We start from the raw sequence: 23302 nt of genomic DNA, 5'->3' as shown, positions 1-23302 counted from the left end.
TCTGTATGCATACCCATGGGCCATGTTTGCCTTCTTATACCACTATCTCACATTTATTTTTATCTTTACGCTTATTTTTTTTAATTTTTATTTTTATTTTGTTTTTGTTATTAAACACTGAAATGCTGTTGAATGCGGTGATTTGCACTCCACCTTGTTAGACCACCATTTGATTTGGCTTTATTTACAGTAAAGTTATTGAATCGCCATTTTTCTGATCATTAACATGAGAAGAGGTGTGTTTGGAGCGTGGATGGACATACATGTTCTGTAATATTTTCACCATAATACCTACGGGTAATGACACTGAATACCAGACATACTCCTCTGCTTTCAGTGCACACCAGATTCCAGGTCTCACAGAGACTCTTCTTCCTCTGCTTGAGCACTTGGTTTCTGGACCAAAGCATTTAATCATGTGATGAACTTTGAGAAGATGAACAGTCTAGTAAAAACAAGCAATGGGGCAGATCCCATGCGGAAAGTTAAATATATACTTGCATACTTTGCTGGGTCAGGAATGAAGTGCTAACACCACTGAGAGATGGAGTTCCAGGCAAACAGATGAGATATTCTGATTTTTATTGTTACACTGGATGAGAAAACTATGAGAGACAAAGCAAGAAGTCTTTTTACTCTGATTTCTGGCTGCTGAACGGTTAAATGGTCAAGTAAAAAGTCAGCCTTCTTAGAACAAGCGAAAAGGAGACAGTGCAAGCGAAAAAAAAATTAACAGAAAAATGTGTGTAAGAAAAGAAAAAGACGGTTAAATCCTGGGTTAGTATTGCTGATGTCTAACAATTATCAATTTTACTCAAAATACAGCAAAGGCTTTATAGGTGACATTTACAACAGCTGTTTAGGCATAAGTCTCTCAGATATTACCATGACAGAGAACTTGGAGATAACTGAGAAAGAATAACAGTAAGCTTTCCTACTTGCACTCCTCATAAACCTAGCATATAAGAGATTCTTTCTTCAAAAGGAGATACAATATATGCGGATACACAGCCTTTTATGGGATCTGACTGCTCAACGTGTTAAACGTTGGAATTACTGCTGCAAGGAAGTTTTACAATTGCTTTGTTGAACACAGATACTTTACAGATACCCAATTCCATCATCAAAAATTGCAGACAAGCCCATAGTTTGAACACATTTACCCCCCTCAAAATATGAGAGAAAATAAACAGTGAAGAAACACCAAAAAAACTGTCTTGGACATGCAATAGGATAAACCTTAATAGCACTCAGAAAGAACAGCAAGGAGGGGACACATTAATCTCATTTTTTTTTTTTTTATCTAGGATAGCCACTCAGAACACGTAAGAACCAAGTGAAAATTCTTCTGAGGTTGTGTTCATGTTCTGCTTGGTAGCATGACAGATGATTTCTGAAAATTTTAGATCAGAGTAATAGTACAATCCCCATATGCTCACAGAGTGCAGTATAAATACCTTCTTGTTACTGTTATATCAATTTATTTTTTAAAAGCAGATGTTACTAAAACACTCTACATAAAAAAACATTTAAGAATTCCCAGGCACTCAAAAGCGTTTTATGATTTTGCTTTTGTATAGAACAAATTCATGACATATTCCCCAAAGCTAAACCTACCTTTGTCACATACATGTGCTCCACAATTACTAGCATCTCCAATAATAAAAGCTTGCATTAATTTTTAATCATTAGAACTGTTTTCCCCAAAAAGCTTCTGCTTGCTCATTAAGTTGCAGCAAAGCTCATATGTTTCCAGTTATGTAAAAAGATGCAATTTAAATCCATGCACAGATGATCAAACAAAACTCAGTAAAATAAGAAACTGTTTTAAGAATGGTTTTGTATGTCACAAAATACCGTAGTGCACACATGCACAAAATAGTCATGTAGCGTCAAGAGCCCCACCTCAAATCACTTATCCATCTCTGAAACACATCCAGGCTACAATTTCTAATTTTAAGCACATTTAAAACGTTGTTTAAAGTCTAGACTAACAATCTTCTGTGGTTCAAATTCACACATTAAAAAAGCTGCTTCTGCTATGAAACCAAAACAATAGCATAAAAACTCAGAACATAGATCACTGAAAATCCCTTTCACAAAACGTACCACTTAACCAGAAGGGGTTGCTAAAAATAAAAAGCAAGGAAATGTGGAAAATGCTTTTTCCCCTCCTACAAATCAAGACTAAGGTGCAGATTCTGTGTTATCAGAAGCTCAGGGCAGAGAGGCTGCAATAAGAGGAGCAGACTGGCAGTAATCAATTCTACTTTGGACGTGACTGCATTTATCATTTTTTCCTGAGCCTTTTTTGGTCAATTATGCACAAAGCATAAGTGTGTCAGTTATCATCCATTTTTTCATTAATAGCTATATTTTTCTAACTATTTTCCATCACAGTAGTTGCTCCTATGGCAACACATTCTCTAACACTCATTCCTTGAGAGTGACCGCACTACTGCGAGTGGAAGACAATTGAATGGGGCAGCCTGCATCCGTCCCGTTTTCCGTTAGGAAAGCATGTAAGCAATTGGACAACTCTTCTGATTGCCAACTATTTCGGTATTAAAAAAAATATCATCTATGACCAGTAAAACGCAGTATCTGCAATTTAAGAGAATGAATGGCAGGTGATGTCAAAATTTTCATAGTACTTCTATAAAAAGTGCTATGGAAATACAGATGATTACAGCATTCCAGATTTTAAACTACTAGATGTTATGTATTGGGAGAATACCACTGGTTACATCTGGTTATTTCTGGGGAAGTCTGGGGCTTTTTTTGGCTGGTTGGTGGAATTTTTACTTTCTAAGGGTATTGGGTTTGTATGCTGCCTGCCCTCTTGCTTCTCCCAGTAACTTCTGAATTCTTTGCATAATTCCAACAATTTTTTTTTAATAGAAGGTTGGAATTTCTCAAAAAATACTAGTTTTATATCCAGCAAGGGGCCAAAAACCCTTGTAAGCATCCTTGGGGAAAAAAAAAATCCAAACATCCAATATTGGATGAGAATCTTCTGATACAGAGATTTTTTTATGCAATTTCGTTCCTCATTAGACAGCAGAGAATCTAGCCATGTGAAAAAGCTACTGAAACAGAAGCTTCATTAGTGGTGTTTCTCCTGGATATACTCTCAAATCCTCAGACTTCTTTGTTTTGGTTTGGTTAAGGAATTGAAAGGGGGATGACAAAAGGGAGCAAATAATACGTATATTCTGTTCACTTAATGAGATTAGCTTTCCATTAAACTTTATGTGACAGTTTTTTAAAGCAAATGTTGCCTGAATATTCATTTACAGATATATAAACATGTGTAGAACACAGCACTTCATTCTTTGGATGACCAAGAAAACTGTGCTTGCAAAAATTAAAACTAATCATGTCCCAGAGTCTCTTCAACTGAAAATCTGAAAGAGTAATTGCTGCAGCATGCTTAGGAGACTGATCCCTCAACCCCTGCCATGCCAAACCCATTATCACCCCAAAGGGGATAATAACTGTCACGCCTAGTCTCAAGCACAAGTACATTTGTTAGTGCACTGACTGATACAGAAAATAAGTTCTAGTGTAAGAGATGTTTCACACTTAAGTGTGCTAATGAATCAGAGTGACAGGAGAGTTTTAACCTCCACAGAGCAAAGGAGTTGTTTGCTAACTAGTCAAGTAGAGGAAATAAGAATCTAACCAAACAGACAGTTATACATAAACACAAGGAAGTAAAACAAAGTGTTTGTTCTTGTTGTTTTCCAGTACAGAAATAAGAGCTTGACCATCTCCTGCATAAGTAGGAAAGATAATTAGTTTCAGGGTGAAAGAAAAGAATCTGCCTGGACACCTTGGTAGTCTCCTAAGCAGAGGACTGGCTACAAGAGCTGAACCAATTGCACCTAAATGATGGTTCCAGTGAACAAATTCTCTCATCAGTCAGGTCTTGGATTGAGGCTCAAAAACAGACTCTCCCAAAAGGCAGGACACAAAGGTGAAAGGTAAGCACAAAGACTGAAATCTAGACTGACAGAAGTTCAACAGACTAAGGAAAATGTTTGACAATCTATACTTCTGCTGCACACATGGCTCAGTACAAAGGGAAACAATGGATACGGGCATCTTTTTAACAAGTTTTCAAAGAACAGCAACAGTGGTCCCAGACACAGTATTATGGAATAATGCTTATTCACTTTTATTAAAAACAGATTACTATTTAGTGTAGCAATGTTTTGAAATTATATTTCTTTCCATGCACAGAAAGATTATTTTCCAATACCTGTTCCTTTTGCTTTTCACTTACATTATGCACCTTCCTGCATTTCTGCAGGTTTCTTTTTTTTGTTTGTTTTTAAACTATGTATCCTGGCCTTCAAAAGGCTTCAGTTGTGTATTTCAGATTTAGGTAGGTTTACTGTTCTGTATCTTCACATACTAGTCCACTGTCTATAGATTTTCTTCAGTTCCGAAGATCCAAAATTTCTCTGGGCACAAACAAATCAATTCTGCTATACGCGTACAGTGGACATGACGCATTTGGAAAGCCTGGGAGCAACTAGGTAGGTATGTTACACATTAGTTACTTGTGAACGTGCTGAAATTCAGCCCAGCACATTCTGACTGCAGCACATACACTGTAGATCTTACAAGTCCCAAAGGCAGATTTTCTGCACAAATTTCTGCCCAGGGAATCCTAGCAAAAACATGGTAAGTCTAAACATAAAACTTTCAATTGGTGAGAGCGAGAGAGGTACATTCATACCTTTCATGTAAGAGCAAAAAACACATTTGAAGGCAAATAAAAGAAGAGAATTAGATCTCCTCTTCTAGAGCTCTTTCAAGTTCAGAAACATTTTCAGATGTCTTATTTGCTTGAGAAAGAAAAACAGGAGGACACACTTCAAACTGGAGTATCCACTGATATCTTTAAAACTAGTTCAAAAATGAGTAATAAACATGGGGAATTAAAAAAAATGCTCTACCAAAGTTGATGACTAAGATGACTAAGACTTTTTCCACCAAGAAAGCAGACTACAGCAATTTTATGACTCCTCAAATTCCAGGCACCTCTTATAGTCCCTAATTTTATTTTATTTATTCTAACACTCCATGTCTCATGGTACCCCACAGACATCCTTACTTGCTGAAACCAGTTCTGCCCTTTGTACAACCACCTTGTCATCTTTTATTGAGTACTTATAGGAGACAATTTAAAAATTCAACTATTATACAATTGTGCAGTGAAAAGCCTGAAAGTCCTTCAGCTATTTCCATTTTTTAAGTTATAATTAAAAGGTTTCAGCTTTAAGAGTTCTTAAGATTACAATGTTATGGCGAAAACACATCAAACAATAACAAAAGCAATAAAAATACACAGCCTGAAATGCTTTAGTATAATGTTAAGATACGTGCAGGAAAAATAATGTGCAACCTGTATAAAGAGAAGAAAAGAGTAGTTCTGGAATATAGTTCATGTTGTAAGAAGGATAATAGTTTCGTTTTAGTGAATGCTGAAAAGCCACAAAGTACTGCAATGACCAATTCAGCAATAACATTAATGGCTCCTATAAACAGCAATGTTGGAAAATGGAGCTAGATAAAAGGAGACATTTTAAAGAAATGAATCCATTCTCTTCTTCCCCATAATGAAAGTTATGTTCCCACTTTTTAAAAAAAAACAACTCTGCTATGAGTCATGAAAAAATGAAGTAACAATTACTTAGATATTTTCTGCTAACCAAAACCACACTTTTCAGTCTTTAAGGGATCATTCGTCCCTCAGACAACCACTCTGCTAAGACTACACTATAAGTTATTGATGTTGTTTATGGAGGTGGAGGAGTGATTTCATGTCTGTGATGGGCACTGTAGGTTTTTAAAAGAAAATAGCCAATTCCAAACACTTCACTGATAGGACGCTCTCTGAAAGCTTGACCTGAACAAGCATGCTACTAGGTAACTGCTACTTACAACTCAGTCTCAGTAACTGATTTGTTCGTGATAATCATCCTACCCAGATGAACCTTACGTTGTGGTTTACATGTGTGTGGGATCTCTACGTTATCTATGCTAATAAAACATTAATCAAGGGCCAAATTTATAGCAGGCACTTTATAAGTAAGGTCAAGACAGGTCAGCCTCACATAATAGGAAACAACTACAGGCTAGATCTTAACACTGTAACTGAACACCGTTGTTACTTTACCTTGGCCCTTGGGATCAAGACTAGTAGCAAAATGTTTTTTCTGCCTCACAATGGTGTTTCCCTCACCATAAACTGAAATGCAACCATTAAAATGGTCATCACTTCTATGTATTCTGAGAACAACCATACATTTTAAAAGACAAATCTCAAACTGCTATTTCCCCTAGTTCTACAATGATAAAAAGATACTTATAGAGCATTTTAATTTATGTGATAAATTATTCTGTTTTAACTCAGTAGCTGTCTTAATGCTGTAAAATTGATTTTCTATTGAGATTTTACTAGCTTAAGTTACTCACTAACAGAATTTAGGTTTAGAAAATGATGTTTCTTATAATACTCCTTAGCCAATTCATTAAGACATCTTAAAAAAAATCCTTCAGAAAAAGTAAATATTGCTCTTAGTCTGTCCCAGCAATCAATTCCTAACGAAGAAAATATTGATGGCTTTGAATACTCACTACAAGTTAAAGATCATGGCCCCATCACCTGCTCTGTCACTTGCTTTAAGTCCCACTAATATACATATATAGTTATTGATAGAACATTAAACCGAATTGGTAATAGTAACAGAATTTCTATACATTAAAGGGACCCTTTTCCTTTCTATTTTATGAAGTAGATAGAAAATAAATGAGAAAACTGGAATCTAATTTTTGAGACAAAGGCTTATCTTACACTTCCTAGCTATAATGCCTTCCAAATATCAATTCCCTTCCTCAAGAGATTAGCCGAATACAAATTATAGTTTCAATGTTAACCAGTGCACAAGGACAGGAAGAAAGAAAATCCATGACACTGATAAGTGATATATTTAATGAAACCAAAGAGCATTCGCATTCTGCAAAATCTCTTACTTAGTATTAGAACTAAACAGAAATATTAAAGAATGTGATTTCACTCAAAGAAAAACTCAAAGAAAATGGGGGAAAAAAAAGCAGAAGCAAAATTTTTTTTTAAAACATTTCAAGCCACTTAACTTCCTAAAAACTAAGGCAGAGTTGCTATCAAATATTGCGACTTACCTTCCTTCATTGACAAGCTCTATAAAGGCAAGGCCAGCATTCTTCTGTATTGAGTTTTGCCACTCCTGGGAGGGAAAACAAATAAAAAAATATTTGTTTAAAAAAGATGATCAAGAAACATTTGAACTACAAAGTCATGCACTTCCTTTTTCGATTCTGTTATCTTACACCACCAACAACAAACATGGAAAGCATTAATTGTGCACTAATTAGGAAGCAAGCAAGAAACATCGCCAGCAAGAAGAAACAAAACAGTATCATTCACTCAGTTATATTTTGTGGAAGGGAGAAGAAAATACAAAATCATCCCACAAATGAGACTTTTTCATTCTCTGTGTTGTGCACTAATTCTGAACTTACTCTGGTTCACTGATGCTCTTTGCCTTAGGTAATGTTAACATAATATTTCAGATCAATGTAAGGCTCATTCTTCAGATGCAAACTTCTCTTATAACTTAAATACTATATTACATATATACTGATTATAATCTCCTCTTAACAACATACTGCCACTTCTGCTCTAAAGATCTGGTTTACCAAATATTGCATTATTAACACCCAGTATATTTCACAAAAAAAAACACATTGAAATAATTGTAACAGCAGAGAGACAGGCAGTGAACATTTCTCACCTCCAACAGAACCCTGAACTAGAGCAAAATTCTACATGTCCTAAACAGGTTGGTACAGGCTTTGCCGGGCCTCCAAAAGAGACACTGAAAAGCAACAAACTCAGATGATCTATCAATGGGGCTTGCTTCCCCTTTTGAAAGCTGACACAAAAGAAAAAATGGTCAACAAAAACACAACCAAGATTTTCAATCCTAGAATCAACAGCAGCAAATTGACAGAGGTACAAAGTGTGAACCTTAGATTTTGAAGAAAACGTACAGGCATCTGGATAGAACAGACTAGATATAACTCTTCATTTTAAAAAGTCCTAAGTTTTAACTGAGTTTGTTTTCCTTCTAAACAAATAGAAAGCAATGCTTCTGTAGCAGACAGATACTTTAGTATGCTGTTCCACATCAGCTTTCTTGATTTTTCACTATTTGTTGTAAGAAATAATAATCCTAATGGTCATTCTTTTTAAAAACCTTGTCAATTCCAAAACAGGCAAAAAAATGCAAAACCACAAATACCTCTTCAAATCAATTTCAGATTTCTAAATCTAGGAGTATTTAATAGCCAAGATATCACCAGAGCAGGTTTTTCACTACTCGGTTTTGCAAAATTCTATTACTTCTCTCAGTCAGTGACATGAAGGTTTATTCAGACATACACAAAAGACAACAGAAAAATGTTGTTTCTTCATGATTTCAGTCCCTATCCTTTCCACTCCTCCCCCCAAAAAAAGATTTCCAGATTTCAAACACAGGGCATAGGTAACACTGATCCTCCATGGCTTGAAACGTTTCCAGGATCAACACGTTTTTATCATTTTTAAGCTGCAACACCATATTGCAATTTTGTAGTCAGAATTAAGAGTAGAATAATTGGAATTTGTGATGTATTATTCCTCATGAATTATAAATGTATTTCATTACTTTTTATATAACTAGTTTATATGCATTACTAGGCAAGCAACATTCTAAATGTCAGCTAGGTTCCATTTACATATTACCACGTATGTTTTTGTTGGTGGTGGTGGTGATTTTTTGAGGTTATAGCCTACTAGCAGCATTGGTCCTAATTGCTATATGTATTTTACTGATATTTTTCCCATCATCCTTTTTCCAGTTCTCTCCTACTGCTGCCTTATGATCGCCACTACATGACTTCAGGTTACCATGTAAGCTGTCTGAAATAGCTTTAAGAAACATTTATTCCTATTTAAAAAGCCTTTTAGGTGCTAATATTCTAAACAAAATAATCTACGCAACTAATTCTCACAAGAGGTTATTCGAATGTAATATCAAGTTGTAAATATTTAGCTTTGCATTGCGATAATTAAAATGATTGTTAGCTTAAATGTGTGAAAGCTCAAGAAAAGCAAAATATTTTTTTCTATTTACGACATCACCCATCTGTTGCTCTGTTAGTAATGTCTCTGCTCTTTAACAGAACTCACTACAGTACGTGAAAATTTAATTGGTGAAGATGGAGGTTGCCAAAAGTGAAAAGAAAGGGCATTTATCATGATACTTTTCAGCATTTTTCTCTACATCAGACATCATCAAAGGCGGTGTTAGTCTAAACAATTTCATAAATCACGGCTGAACACACCCTAAAGCTAGTTTTAATAGCTGAAAGAAAAGACTAATGGTCATCATCTTTCATGATCCCTTCGATATTTCCCCACAGTGTATGTTCTCTCTCAAACAATTACACTCAGTATGCATATTGCATTATTATATCAACATCTTAGTTATCCATCTCCCAAAGGCATTAGGGAAAAAACACGTTAAAAGCCTCAAACTCAACCACTAATGCAACTAAATAACTACAAAACACATTTCAGCACTTTCCTAAGGAAGGATTGTAAGGGAAGATCAACAAAGTCAATAATTTCATACCTGTTCTAAGCTGTACTTAATTGACCATCATTTCCTATGGCTATAAATGTTTAGTAACTGAGAGACAATCTACTTTTAATGTTTTTGGTCACTGTAGACTGAGAATAGTGAAGCAGAAAAGAAAAAAACTAGAAGCACCGAATGCTGTCACAAATAGCTACAATGAAAACCAACCATTACAAGAAGACAATTAAGAAATTACATTTTATTCAAATACTATGTCTGACATGGAAATTTCTTAGCTCATTATTGTTTCACCTACTTCCTAAATGGAATCTATAAACACTTGCATAAGTACTCTAGATAAAATAAAAGTACTATATCCTTTCCTGAAATGGTGTTTCAAGTCTCATCTGAATTATAATTCTACATGGAATAACATATTACATTTCCTGTAGCTACTGTACAACTCTGACAGGAGAAAAGCTATATCCCAGTCCCCTACAGCACCAATTTTATACCGTCAACAAGTTTCATTAACACTTTCTTACTGAGAGCGCAAAGATCATTAAAAGAAAACATTAAACAGTACTAGTCTTAAAACCAACCTTTCAGGAAAAAAAATCTCCCTTAAAGTTTATATTATGACCTCCTGTTGCCCCATTTGAGCCCATTTAAAAAAAAATCTATTTAACAGTGTTAGTTGGTTGTTCTTTAATTAATCCTAACTAATCCTAGAATCACAGAATGGTTTAGGTTTGAAGGGAGTGAAGATTTTCCTCCTAAATCTCAGTCTCCCCTCTTTTAGTTTAAAACCATTTCCCCGTGCCTTGTCATCATCTGACCAAGCAAAAAGTTGCTCTCCATCTTTTTTATAAGCCCCCTTCATTTTTATAAGCCCCCTTCAGGGCTGCAATAAGATCTCCCCAGAGAGAGCCTTCTCTTCTCCAGGCTGAACAGCCCCAGCTCTCTCAGCCTTTCTTCACAGAAGAGGTGCTCCGGCCCTCTGATTAACTTCATGGCCCTCCTCTGGACCCACTCCAACAGCCCCACATCCTTCTTGTGCTGAGGGCCCCAGACCTGGATGCAGCACTCCAAATGAGGCCTCCCAAGGGCAGAGCAGAGGGAGGCAATCCCCTCTCTCGGCCTGCTGGTGACTCCTCCTCTGGTGATGCAGCCCAGGATGCAGTTGGCCTTCTGGGCTGCAAGTGTGCCCTGCTGGCTCATGTCAAGCTTTTGATCTACCAGAACCCCTAAGATCGTATTTACCCACACAGGCCTAAAAGCCTTTTCTACAAGCAGCAGGTATTAGGAGCCAGTTTCAGAACAAAAATGCATGAGGTAGTTCTTTACACATTGCTTTACAAGCCAGTAGGAACCTATCACCAAAGGATGCTGTGCTGCCTAAATGTTCAGTAGGATCAAGATAAGACTGCACAAGTAGATGCAATGAAAATTCACTGATATTCAGTAAATACACAGAAACTACATCCAATTCAGAAAATAGCCCAAGTTGAAAAGAGTTGGAAGGGGAATAATACTCATGAAGGAGTGTTGTACATGCTCGCTTTGTTTTATTCTTCTTGACCATCTCTCTTTGGATCCATAGAAAGAGATAAAACAGTAAGCAAGGTGGAACCCTTATCTCACCCAATAGAGCCATTTTGTAACTCTAATCACTCAAATACCCAGAAAACTTTGTTGGTTTGCAATTTGAAGTGTTTGCATGTATGCGGTAAATATACATAGCCTTCCTCACCCATACACTTCTAAGAAAGAAACATAACCATACTTCAAAGAATTAACCAACTGTATATGTTCTTCAAGCTATATAAAAACATTTGAGAGTCCAATCCATCAACTGGTCTGACTGCTAAACAAATAATTATGCACCTTGAGCAGAACATTCAAAAAACTCCAATAGATGAAAATGGCTTTATTTTCTATGAGCAAATGGTACTACTACTGTTATTTGCAAATCTTGTCTTATATACGTTTACATATATACACACATATATTCATACATAATTTCTCAAAAACTTTTCTAAAAATTTTCTGACAAGATTAACACATTGCACAATTAAGAACTGTATCTAATATTTGAAATGCACACTCGTAAGCAAGAAAACAAAAAGGAAATTCTTTCTTAATCTATGCTTCCTATAAAACTGGTGGAGTTTTAATAATTTATTTTGATTATGAAACAAATTAGAAAGATGACTTCGGTACTGACAAATATGAATGGCGCACTAAGGAGCAGGGTGGGAAAACGTGTTAACATATGACTAAGAGACATATTATATCCTAGACTAAAGGTCAAATCTGCATGAAAAACTTGCTCATAGAGAGATACACTAATCTTTAAGTGCCTAAAGTAAACTATCAAGAACTTTTCAGCAGTGTTTGCACTTGGTGTCACCACTCTCTCAGCACCACATACACTACAGGCTTGAATGAACTCAGCAATAAAGAACATAAAGCAAAAAGTAGATTATATCTCAGCTGGGTTCTTCATAATTAAAAAAAAAAGCTAGACTGCATGTTAAGCAGAATAGCAGAATATTGGCAAAGATGTAACTTGAAGAAAGTTTGCTTAAAGTATTTTAATCTACAAAACTCTATTAAAAAATGAAAAAAACATAAAACGTTTGAAAAATCTTACCTAGAAACCCAATGCAGCATTTTAATATCAAATTAACCCATACTAAGTTGTATACAAAACAGCAAAATGTTGCAAGGATGTAGTACATTTTAAACATAAGAGCAACAAGAAAATACATTTGGAGACAACCATATTTAGTACATTTAGTATTTACAGTCATATCTGAATTCCCAAATAAAAGTGAGGAAAAAAACAATAATGAAAGATATATCTGAAATTGAGACAAAAATAATTTTAGTAATTCTATTCATGTTCTTTTCCATAGATAATTACATCACTCTTGCTGAATCTTGACAGTTACAGAGAAAAGAGGTAGTTTGCAAAAACATTTACTACTATCCCAGAACTCAGAACATTTTGTCAGGGTAAAACTTACCAAACAGCTTCGAATTTCTCAAAATTTATCAAAAATCATCTATGAAAGCTTTAACATGGCATCAACATAACAAGTCAAGCTACCTGATTAATCAATACAGAGGTTCTGATTGCAATGAGAGTGATAAAAGTTACTCTAACCCTAGCCAGCTTCAAGCTCTCAACAGATGATCATCATTATGCGTCTATCACGGTTCCATATACTCAGGCTGTACAAATGTGTCCTATTAGTACATGGTCTGTCTGTTTGGCAACTCCAGTCTTAAGACAAATGGCAGCTGCTGCCCTTCAAGGTCTGAAGTCAAGTCCTCAGGGAATCTGAAAGCCCAACTCGAAAAATCAAGGCCTGTTCATTAGAGACTGCTCCAGGGGAAACTTGCAAGGCTGCCATTAGAACTATATAAAAGAGCTAATTATTTTTATAAGACTTTTAAACTATCAAACACACTCTGTTACAATAAAAAGTATTTACTGCCAGCATTCCATTAAAAAGGGATTGTTTTTTGTCAAAAAAATCAGCTAGTGACAATACAGAGCTAAAGTCTTCGTATTAAAAAAAAAAATAATGTGTCTTCTAGGAGAAAGTTGTGTAAAAATTAACTAGATGAGATAGTTTCTCAAGTGGATGCATAACATCAAGAATATTGTTGTGGCAAAATATTCCAAATACACTCAAATCTTTCTAATGAACTCTAAATTGGGTTAAGATTGTTTGTGTGACTATCTGCAGCTGAAAAGGACAAGTAACTCAAGAAAAGTGAGATCACTGTTGCAAGACTGACTGAACAGAATCCATAATATTCTTTGTTTGTTTCAAACTTGTACTGGTAACTAACAACTGAAAACGCTAAAAGTACACAAATGCACTGATAAACTACTTAAAAAGGCACCGGGCCCCATTGGCATCAAGCACCAAGACAAAAGAACTGAAAACCGAAAGTAAGCTGTTTCAGTGTTTTCCCTTTGATAAAACATAGAAACAAAGGTTATAACAACAATAGTTATTTTCAGAAAATGTACTCTAGGGAAGTGTTAGAACACTTTTTAAAAAAAAATCATAACCACAATTGTTTATTATTTTAACTGTGGAACCAAATCAAAGTTTTTTTAATGAATTATTTTTCCAGCTGCATGGCGTGACAACACTGTATTGAATTCTAATGGTATAACAGATCACTGCTATAGAGTATTTATTACATAGTATTTATTGCAAATCTTTTAAAAGTGCTATATGAAATTCATTAGTGTTCCTTAATCAATTCTTGGATCAACATGCACATTAGCTTCCGACAGCCTAATTCAAAAAAGCAATTACAACCCTAGTCCTTATGTAAAAGGATGACAGAAAGAAACTATGTTGAACCAGTTAAAAAGAATGAAAATGTAAAGAAAACAGATTAGGAATGATTTATATCAAGGCCTAGTGCTGAAGTTAATTACAACTAACCCAATAAAATAGTTCCTTTATTATTGTACAGCAAGTAATAACCTTAGACGCAGAAAACAGAACTCTTTGCTGACTTTTGCATGCTCAATTCCACAGCACACTACATTAAGAATTAAACAAGCAGTAAATAAGCCATAGAGAAACAGCAGTTTTTTTGTTTTGTTTTTTTTAACTAAAAGCAGAAGACTCCCCTGCTGTTTAACCATTTGGGATATTCCATGTAAACAGAACTTCCTATAAACCGGTATTATGTTGTTAGTGGTAAATGCCTAAAATTACCTCATAATGTGAGTTTAATTTCAAGACTTAGAAGTTTGAGTCTGAGTCACAGTAATTTTTTATAGATTCTGAAAATAAATTATATGCACACAGAACTGGATTAGTTTGCATACTGACATGCTACATTCTTCATTGAAATACTAAATAAACTGTCAGCATGTCAGACAATGCCTTCTATGCAATGGGATTATATTTGAAGTGTCAACTGCTGTCTTCTCTACAAACTGCAGCATCCATCCTGAAAGCTATGTATTATGAAAGTTACACTACATAAGATACTACAGTATATACTTTTAGGTACAGCCATAAAATTTCGGCACAAGTTGCAGTTACCATAATTTAAGGCGATACTAAATATTCTTAAAGCAGGATTTTAATAATTTTTTTAAAAAAATTAAAGTTCATTACAAATTATGAAACTATAACTGTCAGAATAAATAGAATGCTACCAGTAATAACTATCACAGCATAGAATCTGCATATCACCAGAACTCACAAATTTCATTTTTATATCTGTGGAAAAAACTATGAGCATGTACATGAAAAACATTTATTACGTGCCATTTGTAGCAATCTAAATTGCGACTTGATGTGTAAAATTAAATCCCTAGAACCAACGTTGCACTGACATGAGAGAGATAAGTCTATGTTAAACTCCAGCTCCTCTACATTCCCACTACAGCAACAAACTGTAGAATGGGAAAGAAACGAGTGAGTGGATCACTGATTTCAGGTCCACATTTCTGATGGAGGAAGCAATTTGCCTGGGCAGCCTCTCCCCTTTCTCTCTCCCACTAGCAGGCTGTTGCCATGACTCCTCATGAAACGACATCAGGGGTCAGGTTTGAGTTCATCTAGCAGCAAACCTTTTCCACTGCAGTTTCCTCTTCAGGTTCTGTAACCATCAGCTATTTTCAATGCAGAGATGAAACGCAGTAGCTTCGGGAAGAACTAGAACAGAGATCTTAAACATTAATTGAGAAAAAGTAAAAAAGCAGTTCTGCAAATATGCAGAAATGGAAAGCAAGAAACTATACGTCAAATGAAACGAGTCAGAAAAACAGAAGTAAGGAAAAGGGACAACATGTGACAGACAAAAGGAAGAGATGTGAACAATCGAGCTGCAGTACTAGCGTCTTTTAATGGTGAAAGGAAAACAAATCAGAGAATGGCAAGAGTATAAGGCAACTGCCTCTTGATCAGTGCTTATTGTTTGACTTTAATGTTCATTCCTGAGATTTGGCAAAACCACTGCATGGAAAAAAATTTGTTGCCCAAAGTAGACTACTAGTCATGAAGACACGAAAATCACAATATACTTACTGCTGCACAGTTGTGCTACTAGTGACAGACTGATCCCACTGATAGCAACATTCATCATCATCACCAAAGAGCAGCAACCTTCCTGCTCAATGTCTTATATGCTTTATCTAAATTTAACCACTAAAAAAACTCAATAGCATATATGGTGAATGCTATTTTGGAACTGAAAGCACTTTAATATTAACCTTTTCCCCAGATGTAGCTTAGTTTCAACTTAAAACCTTATCATGAATGCAAGCAAACTTTGAGGGAATGAAACCAAATTTGATAAACCACTCCCACTTCCTTTCTCAAAAGAAAGGATCTCCAAACCTGTCTTTCATCATTAAAACATCCTAATGCAGACATTTTCAGAAAAGATTTAGGAAAAAAAGAATACACGATAAACAATTTTCTGCTCCTTTCACTACAAATTTTCCTGTGCGCTTACCAAGTAAGTTCTCCAAAATCAAAAAGTACCACACCACTTATATTTAGGTAGAAATAAAAATAAATGTCCATAAGGAAATTGTTAGAAGGCACTGGAAAATCCATTTGATTCTTCTGAATCAAATTTGACTGACAACTAGGACCTAACACCTAACAGACATGTACCTCCATCATATTCATGGCTGCATTATCCAAAATAAGATCTTTTTCACTTGAACGAGTTTTCTTAAGATATTTATAGAAAGATTAGTTAATCATCAACATATTTGATGAGACAGATATTTTTCCAATTGCAGAGAAACATAAAAAGGCACAGACTTTGGCACAGAAGGCACAGAAGTTGTAAATAAGTCTAAAGCTTAGTCTACAACTGAACATCACCACTATGCAAAGTTCCTACTGCCATAACTCTCAGCAAACACCACCACTCTCCAGATGTTTCTGAAACAGTTTTGCTTGCAGACAACGGAGAGAAATGATTTGGTTTGTTAACATGAACAAAAATGTTCACGCACGTGTAATTACTATGAAGTCAGAGACGAGCATTGCCACCCTCTGAACTTTCGATAATCCTACCCCCCTCCCCTCCACTAAACCTCTTTCCATAGTCTCAAATTAAACAGACTAGCTGTAAAACAGCAGGGTGTCGAATTAAGGCACACTTTATTTTCAGAGGTCTCCACACTTTGTGGCTGACTTCCTGGCAGGAAGAGTTCCATTTCAGTGCAGAGCCCCATCAGCAGGGAGCTCACAGAATTAAGTGCCAGTTGATATTACTTTGTTTTGCATTTGCCACCCATGAGAATATTGTTCAAAGGTCTAGTTATAAAGTCAGCATGGTATCATCCTTCTGACTAGACTGCCAAGCCACAGGGTGTGCTCTCACTGCACAAAACTCACCTTAAATGGTGGTGTTTTTTTAAGTCCTAGTGTGCTGGTGAAGCAACAGGATGCCTTTTTTCTTCAGAAAAGTCTTGCTTCTGTAGCTAAATTATGTTCCCTTACTTTTGAACATCTGCAGCAGTGTACATTTGGGGAGATGAAACTGACCTGTTCCCCTCTCAGACCCCCAAAATTCAAATTTAAGTTAGAATATCCTCTCTCCTCCCTGAACAGAAAAAAAATATACATTAATCATACTTTCAGCCTAGTTTTAAATTCTAAAGGCTAATATTTTTAGCTGTAGTGGACATGTTTGCCATTAAATTGCCATTAACACCACAGCCTGGATTCCTGACCAAATTCAAGTAATTTTCATTTGATAAGAGAAATTTTCTCAGTAAGAGTCTATATCATCTGAAAAGCCTACAGAACAACCACTAACGATAGTGTGCATATATATGTATATAAGCATATATCACAAAAAAAAAGGGGGGGGGGAAGGGGAGGAAAGAGGTGGAATTCCTTTTTTTCCCCCAGCACTTTACTGATGTAAGACTTACATTTTAGTAAGATGACCTTAGGAAGGTTCATCTCCCTCTCTTCCAGTATGGCAAACTATTTCTAAGAGGGCTTTTGTGCTTTTTTTAACCCTACCTTCTATGTTTTCCTCTATCCAAAGTCTGCAAGTCATGCTGACGAGTGTATTGTCCTAAGAAATAATGCATCATGTAAATCCACACCAAAACATCATGGCTTTACTACACCTATCCACTTCTGCCTGTCTATACACCTTCTCAGTTGAATATTTAGCACGCATGCCAACTTCCTTACATATACTTCTTATTTTTGTTCAAAACCCCAAAACTCACTCACTTTCCAAAAAACTGCGATGTAGTATAGAACAAAAAAACAACAGTTCTTTCACACTTACCTTCTCAGTCTCATAGCCTGCTTTTGTTAAGTACTTCAAAGTAAAGTTGCTGAAAATTACATAGGGCATTTTCCAAATGGGTCATAAGTAGGTCTACAGAAAATGAGTTTTTATTAGGAAGCCATTTCTATTGCTTTCATGATTATTTATATCTAATATGCACAAACATGTATCCCATTTAATAAAAGTATGACAAAAATCATATACTGTTCTGTTTTCCACATGCTAAATGTAACACATCATAGATTTTGCTCGCCTTGAAATTCCACATCATATATTCCATCTCTAAATTGGGGAGTGAGAAAACCTTTAAAGCATCTCCTAGACTAAGAATTATGGAAAGATATAAGGAGATAAAGCCAAAGCAGTATCTTGTGCATTTTAACTACTGTGACCACTACTTGTTGGGATACAACTAAAAAGTGCTTATTGCATCAAGTCAAAAATATGCCACTTACTATTCATACAGTATTGGCAAATCATTCCCAATACATTCTAACCTTTTTCCATACTTAAAGCAACAGCCTAGTTTAAATTATACACTTCTTTGATTTCTATTACTAAGCAAACTGTCAATATACACCCACTTCACAGACTTATGAAAGAAACCATTCCCTCTATTAGTTTATTTAAAAAAAAAAAAAAAACTTGGCAGTGATGGACACAGCAGTTTTAGAGTCCTGTAAGCCATACTAAGAGCTAACAAAACATATTATTCCTGAAACCAGCAACTACAGCTAAGAATAAAGACAGAGCTTGAACATATCTTAAGTGTAGCAAACTAATGTGGGATCCAAGAAGTGCAAAGCTTAGTGATTATTATGAAAAATTCCTTGTCTGAAATTCCTATTTAAACAGGTTAGAATGGCTCTTCAAGCAATTTCATTGAATCAGATAGGTTAAATATTGCAGGGAATTATAAGCAATGCATGTTTCAAGCAATTAAGAAAACAATGGGAAATTGAAGTAGGAGTGAAGTTCCAAGAGAAAAAAAATGCATTAACCTGGAGTTTCACACAGAATATATTACAACAACCTTTTTTTCCTGGGGATTCTAAGTCTATGCAGCACTTACATCAGAAAAAAAATATCCATAGTTAATTCCGAATGTAATTTCAACATACTCCAGTTCAAAGGAAAGGATTTCCAGCTGTTTCTATTTATTTAAATCTTATCAAAATTGCACTTCAGACAGTTATGTACCAAGCTGGCGTCCAGTTTCAAACATTTAAAACATATAACACAGTTCAATGAAGCAAGCAGCAACATACCCTTAGCATACGTAATCCGTTTGTAATCATTCCAAGTACCCTGCTCAATGATATATACCAACTATGAAAGTTCAGCACCCAAAGTGAGATCCTCAGAGATGTAGGAAATTTGTTCAGAATGATTTTATGAGAACTCAGGAAAGAAAGAAGCTATACTGTGTTTACAAATACGCAGATACACAAAGCATAACAGAGAATCCAAGGGATCTAGGCAGATTGCTATTTTAACTTTGTTTTGCTAAAAGAAAACTTACTGACAGGACAGTATGTAAAATCCAAGCGCCAAAGGACTATGCTTAAGGAGTCTAGATTCCACAGCTAAAGCTGTGACTGACCATTCACCACACAGCTGTGTCGATATCAAGTACACCTTGTAATGCAGAAGAATGCAGAAACCCTCAGCTTTATCCCCAACACCTTACAGAGAAGAACGGAATGTCTTCATAAATCATAACCAAAGGTGGAAACTATAACTGAGGACAAAGCAGATGAATCACAACGTTGATTTTACAGACTGAAAGAGTTTAATTTCTTTCTAAACTGGAATATTCCACATTGCCAGGTGAATGCCCTTAAGCTTTTGGACTATCAACTTCTTTGGGAGTTTCTGTTCAAATTTTTCCTCTGACTGTTCTGCTTGATGATAACAACAACTATTACTTGAAATATTAAAGTGCAAGTCTTTTCTATGGGAGGACAGCACTGATAGCGTGGTCACTGGCTACTCTGTGGGATCCATCTTCCACTCTACCTAGCTTTGATCAGTCTCTATCCTGCAAAACAAAGTGATTGTAGATAAAAATACACACTGAAAAGGGTAAATAACAAAGAGGTTTTTGAAAATGAAATAGTTTCCAATATAAAATCACTTGGCTGAAAATATCCTGAAGTAGACTGTACATAAAGCTCAACAGACATTTCCTAATACCTTCCATACAATAGCATCATAAAGATAGAATAAGAATCTTCCATTTTGTATGCCAATTACACTGGCCGTGCAATATTTGTTACGAAATTGCATTAGGAATGTTCCTACTTCAACCTGCATAACAACTAATAACATGCTTTATAATACGCCTAGCTCCACTTGGTATGAAGTAGATCTGAGGCAGCTTCAGAATCTAGATAATCAATAGCAGAATAAGATGACTCAGGGGTCTGTCTTGGGACTGGTACTTTTTAATATCTTCATCAATGACATAGATAATGGGATCGAGTGCACCCTCAGCAAGTTTGTAGATGACATCAAGCTGATTGGTGCAGTCAATACAACAGAAGGAAGGGAAGCCATTTAGAGGGACCTGGACAAGCTTGAGAAATGGGCCCATGTGAACCTAATGATGTCCAGCAAGTCAAAGTGCAAGGTGCTGCAACTAGGTCAGGGCAATCCCAGACATGAGGGCAGACTGGGAGAACTCATTGAGAGCAGCCCTGCAGAGACAGACTCGTGGGGTCTGGTGGACAAATGCTTGACATGAGCCAGCAGTGTGTGCTTGCAGCCCAGAAGGCCAACTGCATCCTGGGCTGCATTACCAGAGGAGTAAGCCAGCAGGGAAGAGGGAAGTGATTGTGCTCGTCTGCTCTGCCCTTGGTAGGCCCCACCTGGAGTGCTGTGTCCAGGTCTGGGGCCCCCAGCACAAGAAGGATGTGGAGCTGTTCAAGTGGGTACAGAGGAGGGCCACAAGGATGATGAGAGGGCTGGAGCACTTCTATGAAGAAAGGCTGAGAGAGCTGGGGCTGTTCAGCCTGGAGAAGAGAAGGCTCTCTCTGGGGAGACCTCATGGAAGCCTTTCAGTACTTAAAGGGGGCTTATAAAAAAAGATGGAGAGCAACTTTTTGCTCGGTCAGATAATGACAGGACAAGGGGAAATGGTTTTAAACTAAAAGAGGGGAGATTTAGATTAGAAGTTAGGAGGAAATTCTTCACTCATCTGAGGCACTGGAACAGGTTGCCCAGAGAAGCTGTGGATGCCCCATCCCTGGAGGGTGTTCAAGGCCAGGTTATATGAGGCCCTGGGCAACCTCATCTAGTGGGTGGCATCCCTGTCCATGGCAGGGGGGTGGAACTGGCTCATCTTTCATGTCCCTTCCAACCCAAACCATTCTATGATATGATTCTATGACTTCGAATACTCTTGCTTCCTTCCACAGCTAGCTCATCTCTACAGGAGGCTAGGCTAGCAGATATTGTTTAAATGTTCAAATTCTTCAGAATAACACAAGCTAATAAACATACAACATGTTTACCCACAACACACCTGTGGGTAATGAATTTTTTTGTGCACCTCGGTGCACTACAGAAAGTTAACAAAAGGCAAACACCTATGGACACCTATGGACACGACTCATAGAGCACCTTCTCCTGAACTTATCCATTTAGACTTTAGGAAGTCCTTTTTTCTACTTTTTATTTGTCACGGCGTTAATCCTTTCTATTTGCCTAATAAAGTTATGTTTCTAAGTATTTTATCACAAAATCAATTTATTACTCAAGGTTAGGGTTTGTTTGTTTTTACACAAATATAGCTGCATTCATCATTCATTCTTACCAGAATTATACTATCCAGACTGTAATCTTTAATAAGAAAAAGACACAAAGATAAAGCCATGCTGCTTCAAAGAACTAGATTAACTGCTATAGATTCTAAGTGGCCTTAAAGTGAAATTAAAACATGTATTAAAATCAATATAAAGTCATTTGGCTGCAAAATTTCCTACAGAATCTGCCTTCTGTACCAAAATAAATACATTTTTCAGATCATGAGTATAAAGGATTATTAGATCCCTTTAAACTAATTTTCAGCTATTAGAACACAAAGTAATTAGATGGAAAAATATCATCTTGATTAAAATGTCATCACCTAAATGGTGGGTCACAAACATTCAAACACCATTTATTCTCTTAATAACTAAACCAAGATATTGTTAGAGTTTTTGTGCTTCTGTTGATTTCAGCTGCCACGGTATCATACCGATATAGCCCTTTAGATAACCTCTACCCAATTCAGCTAAAACTTCACAGTGATCTCTATGACTATCCATCACATGGAATTGCACTCAGAAGTAAATTACGAACCAGTGCAGATCACAGTGCATCACCACAATACGTTCTCTCTGGACATAACAAAAACCTAAAACTAGACATCTACATCAGCTAAAGTCTCCAAATAATTCAGAGGCTTACCACTTTTTAGAACACTGCAGAAATCCATTCCTGAGGTAATGAAATTGGATCATTGATACAAAGCTTAATTCCAAGTACAGAATACCCAGGAAAGCCTTAAGATCATGTGAAATTTTACAAACATCCAAGTACCAGGGTGAAGGAGGGGGATGGTGTGCAACAAGTATGATGAAAATCAAAATCTTAACTACCATCATATCATGCTTCCTTGAGGGAAACACAAAATCCTATTTTGTTCGTTCACAGGTACATGATTGTGTGGCACATGTTGATATTGTTTAAATAATTATAATTCCTTCTTCTGCTTTAATGCTACTGATCAGTTTCTTTTCCGATTTTCTGCCTTATGTTAAGGCACACAGCCTTGAATCATGCTTTCCTCTTCAAAAAATATAATAATAATCCCCAAAACTATCAGCACAGCACATGACATATTCAACTGTAATCATCGTTCGTTGAACCATATGAACAGATGCTATACTTGCACACAAACTTCTGGAGCATCAGAGTTTATGCTTCCCTCTTCCACCTCCTCAATGAAAGATGTACCTTATCAAGGCCTAATATAAATCTAGTAGCTCAGTTATGTGGCTGTATTGCAATACACCACATACATATTTCCAGAAGATAAAACACCTAGAGATTAAATGTATTAAAGCATTGGTCTTGGTTTTCTAAATCCCATCACCTGTTAAGGATGTGTCCTTAACCCCTTTGAAACAACAGAGACCAGAAGAGGGAGGAACCGCACAGCTTTTCTACACTGAACCAGCAAGCAGGGTGTATCTGTGTGTGTGTGGGAGGGGTGCTGTGATTATAAAACATTATGCAGTTTTTGTTAATTTTTA

At 36.2% G+C, this 23302-nt stretch overlaps 1 protein-coding gene across 1 annotated transcript in view; it reads right to left on the bottom strand.

Annotated features, from left to right (window-relative positions):
- LRBA (LPS responsive beige-like anchor protein) overlaps positions 1–23302 on the bottom strand; it is a 395790-nt gene that overhangs the window by 264435 nt on the left and 108053 nt on the right. Inside the window, exon 35 of the mRNA XM_050710360.1 lies at positions 7216–7280. Coding sequence (XP_050566317.1) covers positions 7216–7280 — 65 coding nt within the window. The remainder of the gene's footprint in view (positions 1–7215; positions 7281–23302) is intronic.

Source organism: Cygnus atratus, chromosome 4 (genome assembly GCF_013377495.2).
Source record: "Cygnus atratus isolate AKBS03 ecotype Queensland, Australia chromosome 4, CAtr_DNAZoo_HiC_assembly, whole genome shotgun sequence".
Classification (NCBI taxonomy): domain Eukaryota; kingdom Metazoa; phylum Chordata; class Aves; order Anseriformes; family Anatidae; genus Cygnus; species Cygnus atratus.
The sequence above is the reverse complement of the archived record's forward strand: the minus strand, read 5'-3'. Positions and strand labels throughout refer to the sequence as shown.